This window comes from Meleagris gallopavo, chromosome Z (assembly GCF_000146605.3).
Source record: "Meleagris gallopavo isolate NT-WF06-2002-E0010 breed Aviagen turkey brand Nicholas breeding stock chromosome Z, Turkey_5.1, whole genome shotgun sequence".
NCBI classification, from domain to species: Eukaryota; Metazoa; Chordata; class Aves; order Galliformes; family Phasianidae; genus Meleagris; species Meleagris gallopavo.
This window is the reverse complement of record NC_015041.2, coordinates 6,223,215-6,244,814: the sequence shown is the minus strand read 5'-3', so window position 1 is coordinate 6,244,814 and position 21,600 is coordinate 6,223,215. Positions and strand designations below refer to the sequence as shown.

General features: G+C 46.2%; 1 protein-coding gene and 1 long non-coding RNA gene across 7 annotated transcripts in view; one reads left to right on the top strand and one right to left on the bottom strand.

The window, feature by feature from the left end:
- Positions 1 to 7,982, bottom strand: part of LOC109363863 — a 9,492-nt gene extending 1,510 nt beyond the window's left edge. Inside the window, exons 1-4 of the long non-coding RNA XR_002109707.1 lie at positions 7,818 to 7,982; positions 4,004 to 4,100; positions 1,981 to 2,087; positions 279 to 507 (exon numbers count right to left, since the gene is read on the bottom strand). This is a non-coding gene — a long non-coding RNA (uncharacterized LOC109363863). The remainder of the gene's footprint in view (positions 1 to 278; positions 508 to 1,980; positions 2,088 to 4,003; positions 4,101 to 7,817) is intronic.
- Positions 7,983 to 8,098: 116 nt separating this feature from the next.
- LOC100547762 (aquaporin-7-like) lies at positions 8,099 to 21,587 on the top strand. 6 transcript variants are annotated; one of them, XM_019610309.2, is made up of 7 exons: positions 8,099 to 8,350; positions 11,884 to 11,998; positions 14,560 to 14,686; positions 16,908 to 17,045; positions 17,763 to 17,881; positions 18,885 to 19,102; positions 19,767 to 21,587. In XM_019610309.2, exons 2-7 carry the CDS (start codon positions 11,909 to 11,911, stop codon positions 19,924 to 19,926), a joined length of 852 nt encoding a protein of 283 aa, XP_019465854.1. In that variant the 5' UTR covers positions 8,099 to 8,350; positions 11,884 to 11,908; the 3' UTR covers positions 19,927 to 21,587. The 6 variants fall into 6 exon arrangements, with proteins under 6 accessions (XP_019465854.1, XP_019465853.1, XP_010723494.1 ...); XM_019610308.2 differs by having other exon boundaries at positions 11,870 to 11,998; XM_010725192.3 differs by lacking the exon at positions 8,099 to 8,350 and adding an exon at positions 9,268 to 9,595.
- Positions 21,588 to 21,600: the final 13 nt, after the last annotated feature.

Here is a 21,600-nt window from a genome sequence, read left to right as displayed (position 1 = left end):
TTTGGTTTTTGAAACGTTGACTGTATTCCTTAATTCCTATTTGTCTTTATTCTTTGACACATTTGTATCTTTGCCTTCAGCTTCCAGTCTCACAGATGTCTGAAGAGAATCAGTGCCGCTAGTATTTTTTCAGAGGTGTTTGTGATGTGCAGTGCTGGCAAACTTCCCCTTGGGAAGAGACGCAGGGCTCATTTCAACCCCAGAAAGTGTTTTCCCCACCTGCACTGACATGAAAAATAAGCCAGATGCAAATGCAAAAGAAGTTCTGTTTAACACACCTTCCCGTGTCTTGTGCTACGCTGCGAGTGCTGTCCGAGGGGATCAGCGTGCCCTTGCTGTCCTCCCGTTCCCAGGGCAGGACGAAGCTCCGGTCCCATGCTGCAACAGGTTCCTGAAGGCAGGAGCGCTGCTGCCACCTCTTGGAGCTGGGAATAAGGGATGAGCCCGGTGCCGTGGTGCACGTGGGAAGGATGGGATGGTGTTTTCCTCATGTCTTTTCCCCGTGCCCTGGTGAAAGAAAACCAGAGACTTGAAACAGGTATGATTTATTTCTTTTGCAAGCCGTGTTTTGAAGTTTACATACGATATGGCTCTCTCCAGTCTCCAGGGACGGTGGAGAAATAAATGTCACCTTCCCAAAGCTTTTACTGCCTCTAAAATGCTATTAAAATGCTTCACTGCTATATACATTACTGTAAATACCCCCATAAATGAAAGGGTGGAAACCAGGATGTTTTTAAGTTACGTTAAGCTCTGACTTGCCTTCTGTGTAGCTAGTATCATTGTTTTTCTTCCTCTCCTTTGCTATTTTGGTGCTTATCAGCATAATATCTATGTATTATCAAGGAATGCATTTAAACAACAGCTGTTTAATTCTCATTCAGCTGAGGGGAGTGAAATATTTTTAATGAAATTATTTTGTCCACAATCTCTTCATTGGACTGAGTCGGTCTCTCTCTTGCTTTTTCACAGAAATGCACATGCAGATACACACACAGGGCTCCCCTTTTATGCTCAGGGAGGTACAGCAGAAAGTGGTAAGGTTCATGATAGCTTTTTAGCTCTGGGGTAAGTTTGCAGCATGGCTGCCCCCACAGAGACTCTTCCTTTTACACAAAGGGAAAGATTTCATCATTGGTCAAAGGTACCGGAGGAGAGACTGCCAAGGACAGCCTTCATCCTGCCACAGATGCTCTCTTTAGATAGTTTGGGCTCCTGCTGCCAGGATCCTTAGAAACAAGGAATTAAGGTGATTTTCTGTCATATGGGAAAACAGCAGCAGGAGATACTGCTGTTCTTGGCAGCCCAGAGTTCAGGGAGTGACCAGCATGGTCAAGCCTGTCCATGCCTGTGTAAGTGTTGAGCTATTTTGGGAGTGATGTCTTGGAGTGCTATGTTTGAGTGAAGAATGGAAGACACTTTTTTCCACTAGCATATCCTCTGCTCTACAAAGGACTACTATAAAATATTACTAGCAGTTTCTGAATTGTGAAGAGCAAAAGTCTGATTTGGAGCTGCTGGGTTCAGACTCTCATGGTACACAAGACTCTGAAGAGTGCAAGTTTCTTCAAAATTACTCACTGATTCTCTGATCTGTGCAGCAAAGGAGATCATGGTTCACTGCGATATATAGTCATTGGTGACAATATAAAACTGGCAAACCAAAGTCCCTGAAAGCAGCTTGTGAGTGCACTGTAGCACGACTGATAGGCAAGAGAAGCTTTCCAGAATGATCTGAGTTCGTGAGATCTGGGATGGCAATCTGATGGAGTGTCAAGGAGCCTGGAGATTACACTTAGTGGTAATCACTTCATGGGATTGCACAGTAAAACTGTGAGGGAATAGCAAGTGCCATCAGGAAGATCTGTGTAAGGGACCTTCCCCAGAGCCCAAACCCACAGCACATTTCCTGGAGTACATTGTGGCTCCTCCAATATGCTAAGACCAAGAGCTCATCTCATGCTGTTTATGTTCACTCACTTGTAAAGGATGCAAATATCTTTCTGCACATCCTCCTTGGTGTAATTCACGTCATCACAGATGGTTATTATAGCAGTACGTCTAGGCTCTGCCTGACTGCAGCAGACCTACACAGAAGAATTAGGAGAGTTCCTCACTGCTCCAAAGAGCTTGTTACAATCAGTTTGAAAAAGGATGATACGGAGGAAATGAGCAGATCCTCTGTCCAGACACAAATTCTCTGTCAGGTGCCTTTATGCTAGTACAGAGAAGGAAGGTTAAAGTATCTCAGTCACAGGATTTGTGATGATCGCTCCTTCACTTTTGTGGGGTTTTTTTTGGTGTGTGTTTTTATTTTGTGGGCCCTTTGTGTGTGTGTGTGTGTGTCTCAGACTTCTCTTCTACAAATGTAGAAAATCTGTGCAAATAATACCAAGGTGCTTTCCAGTCTAACTTGTCTGAACAACATTTCCCAGTGCCAGCAGACCGGTTCAGCAGATGGCAAGGAGGTCTTTGCAGCGATTTGATTTGTATGTGTGAAATACAAATCCCCTACCTTTGCTTCTGGACATGGCCTGGTTTCCCAGTCAGTGTCAGATGTGGACATAGCAGGACATGGACATGGGCTGGGAGGCTGCTGTGACAAGGCACAGGTGTCCTGCTGTGAAGATCCTTGCCGTTGGACAGACCAGGCCAAAGAGCAGGGCCTCATCCTGCAGCATTGGGCAGCCAAGGCCTGTGTGCAGAGCTGTTGTGTGTGGAGTGAATGACAGCAGTGCTGTAGGATCTCTGTGGTCTGGCTAGTGGCTTCCAGCAGGGGCTGAAGGCACCAGATGTGATTTACAAGCCCTCTGGGACCCAGGACCTCTCCCTGCTGTCTTGGCCACAGGACTGCTGTCCTGATTTGCACATCTGCACTTGCTGAGTTCCTAAACACTGGGAGCTGAAGTGCTCTGCTCCAGAACCTGAAGGAATGGGGCAGGCACAGTTTTGATGGATCTGTCACATTTATTGTCCTTCCTTGTGCCACAGCAGTGGCAGCTACTCCACAATAGTGCCAGCAAGTTGGCCAGAAAGCAACTTAGGAAGGAGTATGCAAATGTTTTTCAGAGTGCCTTCATTTGCTTTCCAGTGATGATCTGGAAAAGATTTTTTATCATTTTATTAAAGAGGAGGAGGGTATGAGGAGGGACTGGACTGGAACAGGGTAGTGAGGCTGGTAACTATCATGCAAGGCCCACGTCACATTGGTCAATCATTTACAGAAGCCGTGAAATGATACTGTATGCCAGAGAGAGTACAACAGCCAGCTTAATGGTATTTTCTGTACATAGCCATTGACTGATTCTCCAGTGATGCATTCACATGGCATTTTTTCCAGATCTGATAATATCCTGGGCTCTGAGCAACTCTCCTATCTACGTAGATTTTTTTTTTTTCTGAACATATTTCATGCACCTTTGTGCATAACATAGCATTGCTGTATGTGTAATTGCCTATTTTAGATCTCTATCCGCTGTTTCTATCCTTTGCTTACGTTTCTCTTGGCTTATGATGGTATCAGGTGCTGAAAGCTGAGCAGGACTGATTGGGCAGGACAGGTCAGCACTTGAAAGGAAAACCTCTGATGAAGACTGAGTGCTGTGGAAAGTGCTGACAGCACCTGGGGAGGGATGCAGTGCTCTCAGACAGACAGACGTTTGGGTGGTTCAGTGAGCGTGGGAGCAATGTCTTTGTTGTGTAAGATAATGACTGGTGGTCATCCAGGTCACCGCACCAGCTGGCAATGGAGGAAACATCTATGGGATGTGGAGTTTTGTCCCAGGCTGTGGGCTGTCAGCTGGCAGGGAGAAAACCCCAAGTGTCAGGACGGCTTTAGCCAAAGGATACATCTTCGTTCTAAGAAAGAGATGTCTATCTGGTTTATATTATACCTTATGAGTTACCTAATACAACGTGAAGACAGAATACTTTAGACTTTGACCCTGGGGTACAGATTAGGGTTGGCCTAATGAAAACTTAAAGGTGATTATGACGTACTAACCTCCGTTTCTTTGTCTTGATTGAGGTAGTTATCCTGTTAGCAAGTCTGAATCAACAAACTCAAATTATGAACATATTTTTTCCTCGATGCTGACAACCTAGAACAAAACATGTTTTTGTCACTGCTGGTTCATTTCTCGTTCTGCTGATCAGGGAAGCAGTTCTTTTATCACGTTGTTGCTGATGGGAAAAAAGCATTTGTGATAGATATTTTAGTGGTATTTCCAAACCACTCAGGATCCAATGAATGTGGTATAGTTGTATAATACAAATAACTAAGTGGAGTATAAAAAGCATGTTTGAAGAAACATATTTTCAGAACCCAGCTGCATACAGATCATCTTGAGCTTAAGCATCTTTCCCAAACCACCTATGGCTATTTATAATAAAAATATTTTATCCCACAAAACTGCCAGTCATAAGATTTTCCCTTTGTTTCTTCTAAGGTCGATGTTGGTGGACGACTGAAAGACAATAAGCAGAGATTGTTCTCATCCTGAGACTATGCAGAAGGGCCAAGTGCAGGTGGGGAGATGGTGCCTGCTCTCTGCTGTGTTAGGCTGCTTTTGCCTGTGAAGTACTGTACAAATGTCAGAGGCAATAAAATATGAGAGGAACAAGAACAAGTCAGTTATTTACTACCCTAAACTAGGGCATGATTATTCCCCATGGTGAGTTTTCAAGTTGTTTTTGCTTTTCGGATGCTTTTAAATGATGCATGCAATGTGACCTCCTCCAGCTCTGTGGCAGGAAGGGGAGATTCTGGACAGTGCAATAATTGTCCCTCTTCTAAAACTTTCATAGAATCATAGAATCACAGAATGGTTTGGGTTAGAAGGGACTCCAAGGATTGTCAAGTTCCAACTCCCCTGACACAGGCAGGCCCCCATGTTTCCTAGGGCCCCATCCAACCTGGCCTTGAACACCTCCACAACCTCTCTGGGTAGTCTGTTCCAGCATCTCACCAGTCTTGTAGTAAAGAACTTCTCTATAATATCCAACTTAAATCTTCCCTCCTTGAGCTTAAAACCATTTCCCCTTGTCCTATCACTGTCTACCCAAGTAAAAAGTTGATTCCCCTCCTTTTTGTAATCTTCTTTCAAATACTGGGAGGCTGCAATGAGGTCACCTGCAGCATTCTTTTCTGCAGGCTGAACAAGCCCAGCTCCCTTGGTCTGTCTTTGTAGGGGAGGTGCTCCAGCCCTCTGATCATCTTTGTGGCCCTCCTCTGAACCCTCTCCAACAGCTCCAACTTTCACTTTATCTAAAATGCCATTGAATTGTTGCACTGCCTTAGGCATTACAGTAAGTGCTGTGATTACTGGAGGGAGCTTCTCTGCTGGCCTGACCTGTTGCATTGAGCTGGGAATTTTTCAAGTTGACTGGTTTCTCCTCAGGTAAACTCAGCGATTCAACAGCATGCTAATAAAAGATGTTGATCTTCTGTTCCAGTGACCAGAGTGATGGACAGCCAGGCGGTGGTCATACAGGCTGGTTGTACTCATGAAGTAGTTCTTACGTATGATGGAAAGAGAGTGTGTGAATTAAAAAAATAGTGTATTTTCCTGGAATTATTTTATAATCTCCAGTAGTTCACAACTTAGAGACCAGTAGAGGAGCATCTGTGTTTAACAACTCTTGACGGATTTTTCCCTCTGTGACTTTGTGTAACAATCTTTCTTCTTCTTCTTCTTCTTCTTCTTCTTCTTTTTTTTTTTTTTCATCCATGGCATGTAATAAGGACTTGTACAGATGGACTGCAAACCCCAGAGCACAAAAAGCAGTTTGAGCTTTTTGTTCAATAGCCTCAGGGTAGCAGGCAAAACCAGGTTAGCATAGCATTACATTTTCTGGTAGACTGTATGAATTGGAACAGCTACTCTTGGAGATGAAAGCTCCAGCCAGGCACTGCTGTGGCTCATCTTGCAGTTTGATACACTAATTTTCAGAGTGTAAGAATTGATATTTATAGGCTCACAGATACACTGTGGTTTGGCAGATCTGAAGGCTGTGTTGGGATCAGGTGCCCATCACATCTGCACAAACCCATCCTGAGATGGCACCAGACAGCCTTCACACATACACACCAAGAGAGGTGAACAGAACCTCTACCTTTCTCATGAGTTTATAAATCAATATTTTGACCTCAGGAAGATTCCTGTGAAGTTAAAATTGCAAAGTTAGTATGCAACAGTTACTTCTTCAGTAGGAAAAATCTAATATGAATGTGTGCTTGTGTGTGCAAAAACAGACAGGGACAAAAAAGACAATCTTTAGTATTTGCCATGGGCAGGGAATACCTGTGATGCATGTCTGCTGTGCAGTCCCTGTGCTTTGAAGAGCAGACTGCATGTTAGTGCCTTTGCTCAGTGAGGACTGGTTTGTGGACTGTCAGTTTTGCTGCTGTATAGGACTTGTGCTGGGAAACTGTGTGAGTCAGGACAAATAACTTATTCTTCCAGCTTCTGTGGCTTTCTCTGAGTAAATGGCTTTTCATGTAGACTGATGGTAAACCATGCGGATCAATCATACCTGGCTCTACTTTTCTGTCTCCCAGAAGAGCATGAGAGCAGCCAAGGGGGCAAGGGAAAGGCATAAGGATGATGGGGTTAGGCCAATATGGAGCCAGACCTCCACTGCTTTACAGTGTCTGTAGAGTTCTTGGGGTACTGGGAGAAGCTGGGCAGAGTCCAAGTGGATTTGTGCATGTCTTCAAGGAATTTGTGGCATCTCCTCACTGCGATAGTGAGAGCTTATCAGGATTTTGGATTCCTTCACGTCTGTGCTGCCAGCAGCCATCCAGGCTGGGGCAGATGTGAGAAAGCCACCTTGGCCACCCATTTCCCAGGCATTCCATCCCTATGGAGATAGTAAAGACAGATCCCTGGTGACAGGCATTGCTTACTACGGGTGTGAGTCATGCTGGCACTGGATGGTGTTTGACATTCTGGTGAGTGTGATAAAGGATAACATTTTCTGCTGCTGGCAACAAGGGGCCTGAGGCTGTTAGGACTAAGCTGCATTTAGGTCTGATTTCAAAACAAATTAGTTCCTTTTCTTCTCTTGCAGTCTAATCTTCAGTTTCTAATTGAACTGCAAATTCCTCAGAATGAGCATACCAGAACCCAGGAGACTCTGCCTACATGCCATCCAGCCACCTTCCAGCACTTTACAGTGTATTTTATACATGAAAATTAGTTACAGAAGCTCTCGTTTCTCCCCAAATGAAATATAGCCTTTGGCAGAAGAAACCAGAAGTTATCTCCATTTGAAGGTGAGGAGTCCTGCAAAATGAGTTCAGTTTCTTTGGGCATAGGTCAACATGATCTTACTCCTAAACGCATAAAATCTGAGCCGCAGTGTGGGCTCTGATGGACATCACCAGTTACTTCTCACCCTCATTCAGTTCAGTGAGTCTTTCCCTCAGCCTGCATCTTTTCACCTTTAATCTCTGTCTTTCAGAGCATGGGTGTTCACAGGAAAAAGCCAGGTTCCACTTATCTCCAGCATGATGATGACCTGTGAACCTCATGGTTTTCCTGCTTGTCTTATCTTCAGATTGAAAACAGAACTGAGCTGAAAGCTCAGCAGGAGTGTTTGAATCCTGAAAGCTCACAGCTCTACCCATGGGGCTGGGGAAAACACTGCAGTGGGACCAGGGTGAGCAGGGGCTGATGGCACACATAGGGACATGATGGGAACCTGGCTCTGAACAGGCTGGGGGGATACAGTGCCCACAGGTGTGTGTAAGGCATGAGCAGTGACTGGGGATGACAGCAGGAGATGATCTGGCATGACCTTGGCTGAAGTCCTACCTAAGTCTCCCATGGTCATCTCTGATGGTATCACGATACCACTGGTACAGATGTCCTCTGTTAAAACATGAGGTGTCAAAGGCTTTGTCCAGGAGGAAACCTGTGTGGTCGCACAAATCACCATGCTCTACAGCATGTAAAAATGACTTAGCTCTGCCTGAAAAGCCAGACAAAGAACAGAAGGGGATGGTGGCCCACCATAGCAGAGGGTTAAGCAGGGCGGGGGACAGAACCCTGGTGACCTTTGCTTTGTTGCCAAACAAGTGGGTGAGCAGCTCCACGCTACCCCTTCCCAGACAGCCATACTCACTCCTTGAAGATCAGTGGGAATCGAATAATTCCTCTTCTGCTGACACAGCCATCCTGCAGATTATGTCTGGATGAGTGAGCTTTAGCAGTCTGGGGCAGGGAGGCTCTGCTTCCCCTGGCACCATTCTCTCGAAGAGTGAGGAGAAGGGCTGCATACTGGAGCAAGTTCCCACTCACATACAGCCACATCCCTCTGTCTTCAGTTCTCAGCCCTGACTGGCATGGTAAGACCTGTTCTTGTTTTACACAAAGGGGCCCATGAAGAGAATGAAAATAGGTCATGTGTCATTGACCTATTGGGCAATGATTGCACCTTGAGTGGGAGTCACAAACTGCAGTGGGGAAAGCAGTGAATGGGAGAGCAGCTGGAAGTGGGCTGTGCCTCATCGGGAACTGGTTGGAAAAGTCCCTTTAGGACCTTTCTGAGATGATGGCATTCGTTGGTGCAGCTGGTGCAGAAGGCATGGGTGTGCTGATGGCACATGCGGGTGTTGCACCTTCAGCCAGCTGTGGGGCAAAGGGCAATGACATGGGAGGTGGATGCTACATGGAAGGCCATGGAGACTGGAGATAGGAACACTGCTATTATTTGGAGAGTAAAGCCATCTGCTGAGAGATCAATACCAGGTGTCTCAGTGTCTGCCATCTGCAGAGGAGGAGATGAGCCCTAAACATTAGGTGGTAGACCATAGAGTGACGGTGCTTCAGGGTATGTCAAGAAGTAGCTGTCGCAGCTCAGGTAGTACCAGTGTTGTACAAGTCTCTCTGAGACCTGGCCATACCTAGTTCAGCTTTCCTGAGGTCAGGAACCTGATTCAACTTTTGGCCTTTCTTTGATGCAGTGTGCATGCAGCCTGGATGCAGTCATGGAAAAATGACCCAGCAGTGCATTCCCATTGGGATCCTGCCTTGATTCCTAAAGGTGCCTGGAGAAGTTCTTGGTCCCAGGGTTAGCCTTGGTCTGGTGGAGTAGTCAGCTGTTCTCATCCACTGTGAGGAGCTCCTCTGTTGTGCTATCTGCCAGGCTCTTCTCATTCTCTGGGGAGAAGTTAATACTCCACCAGCAGGGCTAATGGACTGGCAGTGTTCCAGCTGCTGATTAGTACAATTAAGAGATAAATGAGCTCCTGAGTGCAGAGGAAATGTGCACTGTCAAACCAAGCGAGAGGAGTTTCTCCTTGTGGAATTGTGACAGCTCTGGAGTCCAGGGGGACTTGTCCAAACCAGGGGAATGGTTAGCCTGGCTCTTCAGCATGATTTGTGTCAACACCAGTACTAAAGGTGGGCCTTGGCTGTACCAAAATGCTCTGCTGAGACCTTCCTCTCCCAACTGAGACCTATACTACTAGTGCTGGAAGAGGACCTTCCCTAGGGAAGAAAATGTATTTACGTTAGCAGGTGATAGCTTACTGTGTGATGGAAAACTTTGTACATCTTCATAGAGTCAACGTCGAGTGAAGTTTGAACAGGTGAGTAAGTCAAGGTAAGCATCAGGAGCAGAATGGAGCTGAGAGGGAGCATTCTGTTCTGATAAAACTTACAGGAAAACTTTATAGGATGGTACTTTGTAAGAAGAGTTAACTCATAACTGTGTTGGGCTGATGCTGCTGCGTGAACATGGTTGGAACATGATTTTGAGAATTTGGCTGGAAGTTAGAAGAAACCCTCACCTTCTTGGTGTCAGGGTTTGGTAAAAGGCTTCCACCAGAAGTAGGGACAAAAAGCCCTTACATCTGAAATGGAGACAAGTCAGGTCATGAAAGGGAAGAGGTGGTGTTCATACTGGTAGGGGACTTTTTGATGACCACGACCTCATTGCCAGCCCCGCAAGTGAGTGAAGCCAGGCAAGCATGAACAAGCCAGGCTGGGTGATTGCAGCTCTGCTCCCAGCCCCTGGCTGACTCACCAAGTCACCTCAGCTGGGTGCAGATAGCTGGGGCAACCCGTCTCTCCTGGTGCTATGCACCTCTGCAGGGTCCCTACTACAGACACCAAGGGATGCCAGCTGCTGGTCTGACTCACAGAGTTGGCCTCAGATGCTTTTTGTAGGTGGGGATGGACTGCCATTTGGAGCTGTTCTCTGGTAGTGGTAAAGTGGAGGCTGACAGGTCCAGTTTCACGCATGTTGGTTTTGTGTGATGATACTCTACCCTATAGGACTCACAGAAAGGTTTCATTATTTTCATTTCATTAGCAGACATACATCATTTGATGTATGCAAATGTATTCAAACAGAACAAAACAAAACTAAAAGATTCTCGCATATTCAGCATCTGACAGAGGAGTCTGTCTGAATGCTTCTAGGTGAAAAATTAATGCCTCAATGCCATCTTGTGGAACAAATCGTGTAAGAGGGCAGGCAGTGTGAGAGGCACATCCAGTGCCACTGTGGCTGTGATGCCACTCCAGAAGCAAGCTGGAATTCTGGTGAGTTTGCTGGCAATTTCAGTGACTGTGCTGTAAATACTATCACTACACCAAACTTTGTTTTTTTCTCCAATAAGAGTCCAAGTCCAAGAGTCCATGGGAGACCAGCATTGCCAGAAAACATTTCCTCATTTTTCAGCATGAATTAGAATATATAGATGTCTATAGTTAAGACATGAATAAAAGAGAAAAACTTTTCAGAGATGTAGCAGCTGTCTTGCTGTAAGGGGAAGGAGTCTGCTTGGAGGACAATCCAGGGGTCAGAAGTGAAGTTGCAGGTCTGGCTGTGGGTATGGTCTGACTTGACCCTCTTCCATCTGAGAAATGATGTTAAAATCTCCAGGGCTTACTGCAGTACATAGGACCCTTCCCTGCTGCAAGCCAATCACCTGCAGAGGTGAGAGGAGAAGCAGCTTCCCAGGTTCTTTCTTACAGATGCTCAGTCCTACAAGTGAGAGAATAGATCACAAACTTTTGCAGTGTGTTATCGCAGAGGGGAGGACAGTGTGGGCCGAGTACTATGTCCCCATCATGGCAGCTGCTGGTGGCTCTTCCAGAGCATCCCCTACAGAAAAACACTGAGAAACCACAGGTTAAGAGAAAAGTGGAGAAAACCAACCAGAAGTTAGGCACAGCACAGGGTATGCACAGGGAGAGCAAATGTTCAACCTGGTGCAATACCCAAGGTGTTGTGCTTTGCCCGAACACAGGGAGAGCTGCACATCAGCACCAGGCAGAACATCAGCACCGCAGTCTGGGCGCACCAAGCCACCCTGCCAAGCACCAGTAAATGGACCTAATCCATCCTGTTAGGGAAAATGGCACCAAACCATCGGCTAGGGGGTTATAGTGTAAAGCACCACCACAGTTCATGTCCAGCACTGTGCCTGGAGGTGTTCAAGAAACATTTAGATGTTGTACTAAGGGACATGGTGCAGTGGGGAAATATTTATGGTAGGCAGATGGTTGGACTGTATGACCTTGGAGGTCTTTTCCAACCCTGGTGATTCTATGATTCTATGATTGTAAGGCTATGAAGAAAGAGAGTGGCCTTAGGAGCACACCAGTCTACAGTTCCATTGCTTGGGAGATGGGCAGAGACTCAAGAGATTGCAGCACTCTGCTGGCAGAAACACTGCATGCTCACCATCTAGTTTTAAAAGGATGGTGTCTGTGTGTGAAAGCTTTGAAGCTTGCAGCTACTTTATTGGCTTGTTCATCTTTAACCAAATGAATGAAGGTGTCTGGGGGTGAAGGGAGGGTGCCAAGTTTCAAAGGGTAACAGCCCAGTGCAACGAAGTGTGCTGTCACAACAGGATCTTCTGTACAGCTGCAGGCTGGATCCGGAGAGTAAAATGCTGGAGAAGATTCAGAAGATGCTGACAATCCGTAGCAGCTCCATCAGGGAGCTGCTGGCTGAAGCACTGGGGATGTACGTGCTGATGGTAAGGAAGAGGTGTGCCCAGATGTGTGTGTTTGTGTAGCATGAGTGAGCTGGTGCTGCAGATGATGCTGATGCTTTTCTTCAAACCATGCTGGAAAGGATGGGGTGGTCTGGGCAGGTGCCTGCAACAGATGGCCTGCAGCCAGGATTCTGCTTATAGTTGTTACATGCTGGCAAATGAATGGTGCTTATCTCAAATTATACAGAAACTCCCTTCTTGCTTGAGGCATTTGTTGCACACAGAAAAAGTGAAGTGGTTTTGAGCTTTTGGGCTGCTTGGAGGTGCTGAGGGGAAGAGGGTGAGGAAGGCAGGGGTGAGGTTTTGCAGTCAGAATTGATCTCTGTTAGCAGTGACGTGCTCACAAAGTTTAGAACCTTTGTGCACTGGAGCAACACAGCAGAACAAGATCTCCTCTCTGCGAAGGCCTGGTGCCGATTTACCACACCTGTGCTTCATCTCTAACACTTCTAGTGTGAAAGGCCAGATGGAGGATGGTGGATAATCCAAATAACTCATGCTTTAGGACATTTGTATAGAAGAGAGATAAGATTAGTGTAAGCATGGGGGCCCTCAGACACACCTGTCATCACAGATGTCATTCCTTGTTTCCATTGGCAACAACTGTGTGTGCAAAGGATGCTTTCTTCTCATCATATCTTACTGCATGTTCTGCCCCTTGAAGTTCGCTCCTGCCACACAGGTAGTTTTGCACACATTGGAAGTTAGAATACAGACTCCTGTGACTGCCCAGCTGAGCTGAACAAACCATTTGCTTTTCCACTCCCTTTCTTTTTTTGATGGCTGGACACCCCTGGTCATAAAGAAGAACTCTGAGGGGCCCTGCCAGGGCATTCAGTGTAGGGAGGAGACTAAGACAGTCCAAGGGAGATTTTGGAGCTTTCAGCCCATGCTAGCTCTTTCCTCACTGAGCCCCATAAGGGAACAGAGCAGGAGGAGGGATGCTGCACACTGTCTCTATCAAGGATTGGTGACAAGCAGCATCCAGCATCTGAATGCAGCATCCAGCATCTGACCCTTCAGCAACTCCAGGGCCCTTGGTGGAAATGTGCTGGTTGCATCCCTTGGATTCCTGGCAGGGTTTTATTGGGAGGATGGTATACAGACAAGGACTCTTTTAATGAACAAGTGATTTTCCTAAAGCAAGGACCAACGCATCAGTAGTAAATGGCATGAAGAATGGAGAGCCAGAAGAAACTACTACTTTGTGTCTATGAGAACAGGTGACCAAAGTTTGGATCTGTGCTGAAAAATAGATTCTCTGTCCTGTGCTAACTTTTATTTGTTTATTTTTTTCCTAAGATAGTGTTGTTGAGCTCTAAAAGCCAGGCTCCTGCCCTGCCCTCCTTGACTGCATACTATCCTGCCAAACCAGAGATTTGTGCATTTGGCTTCTGAATCTGGCTTTGGAAAAACTCAGAAATGAGTCGGCAGAGTTTTTGTAATGATTTTGCAGTTGCTGAGGGACATCAAGGATGCTGCTTTTTGGGGTTTTGCTGAGGCAGACTGAGAGAAGCTCCCATGCTGAGGCTGCAGCTTCATGCAGAACACAGTGTGGTCTGTGTATACAAGAAAGATAAGAGCAGAGTTTCTGGGGGGCAGCGGATTTGGGAGATGTCTGAAAGGGAGAGCAGACACATGAGATAAAATTTGAATCCATGCACAGCAGTCAGTAAAGATTCAAATCAAAGCAGGACAGGACAGAGCAGAAGTTAGATAGTACAGGGCATGCTTTCCAAGTCCTGAGAGGTTGGAGATGCAGAGGCCTCAAGAGAAGCTTTGTCCTTCTCCAGATCTGAGTATTAGAACTGTGCAAAAATTGATTTTTCCAACCTCAAGACCACAATGAATGAGTGAAACAGAATTTATTCTAAGGCCAGAGCAATTTCTTAAATATGTCCTTTCCTGCTGGAGAGTGTTTGCATTTCTTTTTAATTTCTTTTCCAGTTTCCTTTTAGTCACTACAAAAATATTGGAACTGGATGTTTTCAAACTGAACAGTATTTGTGTCAAAAACTTCAACCGGAATTCATTTCCTAGTTTTTGGTTGAAACAGGTTACCAAAATTAGAGTTGAGTTTGGCAAACAGCTCTGTGTTGCCTAAACTACTCTTTTTGGTCAATAAACTGCACACCAGGAAAGGAAAGATGACAAGAACTTGCTGACCCTCCTTCCATATGGCAGGGGCCATGTCTTGGGGTGGCTGTGGTGAAGGTCCCCAGGCTCATATCCCTCGTGCTGCAAGCCCAGTGTGCCACTATGCATGCACCATGGACATTATATCTGGGCCCTAATACCAAATGAAGACCAGAGCATCTGCTTTGGTGTGATGGAACATGCAGCATTAATGGGTACTCAAGCTCCTGCTCAGTTTTTGGAGAGAAGGGATCATTTTCACTTGATCTCCTGACCACGGGCACCTTAAGCTCTTCCCATTTTTGAAGGATAATTGGTATTGCAGAAAAAGCTACAAGGACACTCAATCCACTATGGCAATAACATTACTTTAACACCTCTTCCCCTCTTTATTTCCTATGCACTAGGTCTTGGGCTTATCCTCTGTGGCACAAGTGGTATTAGGAAAAGGAGAATTTGGGCAGTATCTGAGCATCAATTTGGGATTTGGCATTGGGGTCACCATGGGGATCCATGCAGCTGGAGGCATCTCTGGTAAGACACTTGAGCATAATCTCTACGTCTCTAAAGGCCCCATGTGCCAGGGGGAGCAGGCGTGGTTGCAGAGCAGTGGTTGATGGCACAGCATGATGGGGCTCTGGTCTCTCCTGCAAAAAATTCAATCCTTCAGCCCCAGAGAAGAAGAGCGGAACAGGTGTGATGAACCGTAGCTGTCATGGGGTCAGCCTCGTGATCCAGTGATCACAGCCAAGTCCTTGGTGGGGAGGTGGCACTGAGGGGGTCACAATGCACAGCCAAGTCAAGAGCAGCAGGGGACAGGGCAGTCCTTGTGTACTGACAATCTGCTGACTCCAAACGCACATTACGGGCTTAGTGAGATGGGTTGACGGTCCAGGTGAGGCTCCTGCAGCTGTTCTGCAAAACTTGGCTGTCAGAGCCAGGGTTACAGGGCTGCCCAGTATGAAGACTAAACAGTGCTTGGGCAGCCAAGCACCCAGGGTTCTGGGGGTGAAGAGAAGGGGCACTGCAGAGAAAGTTGTTCCCACATCGTTCATGAGAGGAATTAGGGCCCATTGTTCTTTCAGGGCTCTGCCAAAGCAGGGCAGGACGTATATTGGGTATTCTTGGGACTTCTTGCTCACGGGTGGGGATGGGCAGAGACAAGTGGGGCAGGAGAATGGCAGAGATGCAGCCATCACTTCCTTTGCAGTCAGCGGAGTCACGTTTCAGCAGTGCCCATGTTAGGCACTTGGGTTATGCCATCAGAACGTGGCCCAAGAGATAAGGAGATCTGGAAGCATGCTGCCAACATGACCCATGGGGAAGTAAATCATTTATTGCAAGTGAAAGCTTATTGTCGATGTTGCAACAAGGAATAGTATGAAAATTTTCTCCTTATCGCCCACACCAGGCACCCCCCCGCAAACTCAGGGGGTGGTGTTGCAGGAAGTGGTGTTTCAGGGCCATAGGGTGATATCTCTCACATGACAGAGCATTACCTTTGACTTGTGCAATTTCTGCATTCATTTGCACCAAGTTAAGTGATTAAGGGCTCCAGTGGGCAGAAAATAAAGGCAAGTAAGTCTTTGTTCTTGAACTGCTGGATCAGAGAGGTGTCCAAGGACACAGAGGTGTCTAAGACTAGGGACAGCTTTGAAAGAAATCTTTTTTCTGTGCAGAGAGTCACCTTTAAGTCCCCATAAGAAGCTGTGGAGACACACTGGGAGAAGTGGGCTGAGAAAGGAGAAAAAGTTTCAGATCAGCCAGCAGCAGGGTAGCTCCAGGGCCAGTAAGGGCTCCTTGACATTGTGATTTGGCTTCATTTGTATCACAAGATGCTTCTTGTGACCCCTGAAGTGGCTGGTCATTCACAGAGAGGACCAGAGAAGTTTGAAGAAAAAAAGATCTCCCCCCATTTCAGTTGCAGATGTGGGATAGCAGCAGTTGATACGTACACTTTACCTCACTCCATCCTGCATTTTGATGACATGGCGTTGGTCTGGATCTTATCCCTTTCCAAATTCACAGGAGGAGAAAGCTAATGTTGGAAATCATAAGGAAATGCAGTCCAGTCCCCTACAATGGAAGGACAGTGTCTGCTTCAGACCCATGGCTGTAACTATGGCCCACAAAACTGATCATTCTATTCACTCCTTGCTGCAATGATTTCGAGAGCTAAGTCCCTGCTGACAACCTTTGCAAATGTGATCAATTCTGCAGTTTGTTTCCCCACTGCCTCATTACCTTGCTGCCAAATGTATTATTGGCCCACAGCTCCACATCGGCTGGAGAGATCTGCTCTGTCAGGATCAGACATTTTCAGGTGTTTTCAGAAGGCTTTTTTTCATGATTTGAGATACAGTACAGATCACCTACCTGTAGCCTGGGGGTGATGAGTCTAAGGTTTGGGATCTCTTTAAGTTGAACAAAGGGACGTTCCTACAGGAGAGGACCAAGAAAGCTGCCTTTGACAGGTGAGATGTCTGACTCTCTGAAGGCAACCTGTGCTCTCCAGAGAGCTGTGTAAAGGATGTCTAACTCCAAAAGAACGGACTCTAAGGACTCCCTCCCTGCATCACTCAGCTGCCAAAAGAGTCAGTTTTGCATCGATATAGGAGGGGCACCCTGCCCTGGTAATCTTGGTGCTTGCTGTTCTGGGGCAAGGTGTGAGTCTCTGCTCTGGGATGTCGACTATGGGGCATGCTCCAAATTAGATGCCATAGGGCCAATGCATCTCTCCCTTGTGGTTTTGCAGGAGCTCATCTGAATGCTGCCATCACACTCACACATTGCATTTTTGGAAACCTCCCCTGGAGAAAGCTTCCAGCTTATCTGCTTGGCCAGTTCCTGGGCTCCTTTCTGGGAGCAGCCACTGTCTTTGGACTCTACTATGGTATGGTTATGTCTGCATCACAGGGGTTACTGTGGGTATTTTTTCAGTCTCAACTCACAGTTCATCAAAAATGTTTCTTGTCATAGCACCCAGTGTGATGTCATGACCTCTTGGATCATGGATCAGACCTTTATGGCTCAAGACCAGGGCAGGGCCCAGGTATCTCTGGAAGGGTATTCCGGAGAACACCTCTCCTTTTCCATGGGGGCATTCCCGCTGCCAAAGCTTGTCTGAAGACTGATATTTTTGTAAAAAGTATAAATATTTAGAAAAAATTAAAGACATGCATTTTGTCAGCAAAAGGCCTGCAAAGGCTTCTGTTAGCTGTGTTACCCAGAATCAGCTACAGCTAGAGCTCTGGTCTTTGGAAAATAGGACAGCAACTCATGTTTATGAGCAGAGGACCCAACACTGGTAAGCTCCAGCATGCCTCATTTTCTGAGAAGTGGGGGAGTGGAGGCCACTCAGTGCACCCAGATCTCTGAGCAGGGAGAGGGAGTTGGACTGCATAAAGAAGCAGCTGCAGGCTAAAGTCTGTGGTGACAGATATCACTGAGATTGTGCCCTTCAAGGGGCGTGTTGATTCCATCCTATCTATGTCTCATTGCCTCTCTTTGTGTCTTTGCTGACTGCAGTGGGTGGACTTGTGAACATGCCATGTGCCATGACCTCTGTACTGGCCACTGTTCTTACTCCTGTAATTCTCATCTCTCCTAGACGCACTGTGTGACTACACCAAGGGGAATTTTACGGTGACTGGACCAACTGGCACTGCATCGATCTTCTCCACTTACCCTTCTCCCTATATGTCCTTATCTGGGAGCTTTTTCACAGAGGTTAGTAGGGACGGCTGTGGTGTGTTGGGAAAGGTTGGGTCATAGTAGGCCCTAGTGCAGTCTGGGCAAGGGACTCAGCTCTACATGTGCAGAAACAGTCACCACCTAAGCTACAAGCAGCCCACCATCCAGGCAGACACCTGACTGGTAGCGTCCAAAGCTTCTTGAGGACTGAGCAAGAGAACAGAATGATAGGGTCAGGGGGGGAAAACTGTCAGGGTCAAGAGATCAACAGGCTTCTTTTGTTTCTGAGCTGAAGATGCTGTGCCTGGACAGTCAGGAGGATGGTGAGAGCTGGAGATCCTGCATATAACCATCCGACTACTCTGTCTCCTGTGATTGTGCGTTTGCCTTGCTGCATGAGAAACCAAGTGATAATGAAAACATGCTACCAAGAATTACAGGGTTCCTGCTCTAGTAGTATCTCTGCAAGCAGTCCAAGGTCCTCCAGGGGCATTTTCTGAAGCAGATAGAGACAGGAGGCATCATCTCTATACAAACAATTGTCACTGATGTCTTAGGCACTGCAGATCTATGATTGCCTACAGTGTGTTGTCACAGACAGGATATTCTGTTTCCCAGATAAGAATCCTTATCTAACTTCACTCTTAACAGGGTGGATGCAGCAAGCTATATAATCCATCAGTCTTGCCAGGAATGATGAGATTTGTCTTGTTATTTGTTTGTTATGGCTCTGTGTCTGTTGAACAAGAAGTACTTCAAATAACCTATGCCCCTAACTTGAAAGATGGAGGGTGCTGACAGTTCTGAGAAGCTTGTGTCAGTTCTAGAATATTTTTGTTGTTGACGTGGACACATTTTCATTGGGAAATGACTTGTCTCTTTTTCAGAGTCACTTATGAGGAAGGAATAACATTAGGTCTCCTTGTGACTTATCATCCCATCTGCTCAGACAGTCTGGGAAGTCTCTCTTTGCTGAGAGGGATCCTCCCGCCTTTGCTGCTCTCTCCCCTCACTTGTTTTCCCTTTTCTGCTCCTGCAGTTTATGGCCACGGTGATGTTGTTCTTGGGCATTTTGGTCATCCATGATGAGAAAAATAATGAAGCCCTGAAAGGCACACAGGCTCTGCTCACGGGTATCCTGGTTCTGGGCATCGGCATGGGGATGGGAATGAATACAGGCTACGCCATAAACCCCTCCCGGGACCTGCCACCGAGAATCTTCACAGCAATTGCTGGCTGGGGAGTGGATGTCTTCAGGTGAGTGACCAGGTTTCACACTGTACAGCTCTCTGGGAATGAGAAAAGCCCAAGACAACATGGTCATGGAGCCTGTGTACTCCTTTAAAGAAAGCAAATATTGTGCCTAAAGAAGCCCCGTGCATTCTGTTCACAAAATCTGGGATATGCAGTTCTCCAGTGTAGGATTCACCTTGACATTTGGATGTCCAGTTTAGAAACCAGGAACAATCCACCTCTTAGCTAGAGAGCTGTTATTGCAGTGACTGGAGACTGTGATTTGGCTCACCAGAAAGCAAGTACTTGCAGCTGGATTGCTGAATCGCTTTCCTAAATTTAGATGTATCTACTCTACTTTCCAGAATCTACTAAGATGGTTTCACACCACAGCTTTTTCCATGGTGAAGGGATTAGCAGAGTCTCTGTCCTGTCTCAGCTGCTCATTTTCGTGAAGACCATGCTGAGCCAGCTTCCCAGGCCAATAGCAAAAGTTACTTTCCTTCCAGCTAATAGACTGATGCATCCAGAATTTACCTAAGCCATCTGGGCAATTGAGTGCGTGAAAAGGCACCAGACACCTCTGCTCACAAAGCTCAGCCCTAGCCTAGCACTCAGTTCACCTCACAGCAGCGGGGCACCAGTTCCTGTGCGGCTCACTGGATGTCTCTTCTGTATTTCATTTTAGGGCTGGAAATTACTGGTGGTGGGTGCCACTCGTAGCTCCAACACTGGGAAGTCTTGCTGGTGGTTTAATCTACAAACTCTTAATTGATATTCACAATCAACCTGTCCTGGAGCGTGGAAATGAGAAAGGACAAACAGTCATTGAAAGTTCCACATTGTGATGGCCATGCTGACAGCAAATCCTGGGTGGGCACATGCATTAACAGCTGAAGAGTAACCAAGTGGGTAAGGGTATGTGCAATGGCATTGTTGAAGTGCATGCTTTTCTCACCTTGCAGGTGAATAAATGAGAGAGTAGCTTAAAATAAATCTGTTCTGCTTAACCAGACAAACATGGTCTCTGAGACACTGGGCAGACCTGAGAAGGGCTAGACCTGATTATGAACTGAAGAAATTATTCAATCTTTCTGAGTAAAAATCTGCCCCCCAAAATCACATTCTGGAGATGCAAAACTCCAGTCACCTATAAGTTAATTGCAAAACAAATGTAAGATTCAAGATGGCTGGAATAAAAATCAGTCAAGTGAAAATAAGGGAATACCTGCACTGTTGCAGAAACAAAGAAGTTTTGATCTGGAATACTCTGCTAAAAAATTGCAGATATTACACTGTATGTGTTTTTACAATGAATCAGGGGCTCAGATTTGTTTCCATTTGCTAATCTGCCACCTTAACTATTATTCAGTTTGTCAGAGCACAGAGAATCAGGTTGGAGGGGACCTTGAAGATCAACTAGTTCCAGCCGCCTGCAGTGGACAATGGGCAGGCTTGCCAACCAATAAATCAGGCTGCCAAAGGCCCCATTCAACCTGGCCTTGAATGTCTATAGAGAAGAGCAAAGACAATCAAATAAAGAACTAGTCTGGAGAGTTTTCCTCACTGAACATAGCCTCACTGGAACAGACTAGATATTTTGCACTATGCAGGTGTGACGGAGCCACATGCATTATATCTGATGGGTTAGACTTTAACTACAACCTTATGAGAGGAGTCAGACAACTTCTGTGGCAGCATCCACATGTCAAGATCCAAATGTCAAGAAAACTTGATTCTCCACTTTGATGTAAGAGAAGCACGGGAATACAGCACTGTGCTCCTGCATCAATTCTGCAACATACGTCTGAATGAGGAAATGGGCAAGCAGTAGACTTGCAGATCTGTAGCACCACTGGACCAAAAGTACAACACTCAGCAGTATCAGTCTATCTCCAGGCTGGGTGATAAGGCAAACTTTTCTGGGAGATGCATTAGCAAATATGGTACATATGTCAGGAATATGACTGTGGTACAAGGGCTGGACACTACAGAGACACAATACATGGCTCTGCACTGTTCATCATCACTGTCACACAGAATTTCAAAACTGGCATTTACTGGCTTTAACAGCCATTCACGTCACAATACCAAAAGGATTACTGCTGTATTACTGTGGCATGGGATTAGATGTAGGTACCATATCTGTTTCCTCATTAGAGTTCATATTTCATTAGTAGAGCAGCTACTCTGGGCACAAGATGCACATCAGCTTAAGAGGGCAAAAGAGTACAAGAGGATTTTCTTATGTAGGGGTGGTAGAGGGCAGATGTCAGGCAACTCCTGTGGTCTCTGTCAGCAATCTCCATTAAAGGTGGGCTGCAGTAAGTGCTAGAAGCCAGCAAAGCATATCAAAGCCAGAGATGCTGGCTGCAGAAATCCTGAACAGTGAACATAGAATGGAAGTAGAAAAGCTGTCACACTGATGAGCCTTTTCATCTATGCAGCTCATGGTGGGATCAGCTTAAAAGATGTGTAACTTATCCCTTCTCAGTGGAAGTCTCTCTGGTGCATTAAAACAA

Excerpts from the sequence above, each read along its gene's own strand:
- LOC100547762 (XM_019610308.2), top strand. Across the intron at positions 11,999-14,559 it reads TGGGGATGTACGTGCTGATG|GTCTTGGGCTTATCCTCTGT; the intron begins GTAAGGAAGAGG and ends CCTATGCACTAG. Across the intron at positions 19,103-19,766 it reads TGGGGAGTGGATGTCTTCAG|GGCTGGAAATTACTGGTGGT; the intron begins GTGAGTGACCAG and ends ATTTCATTTTAG.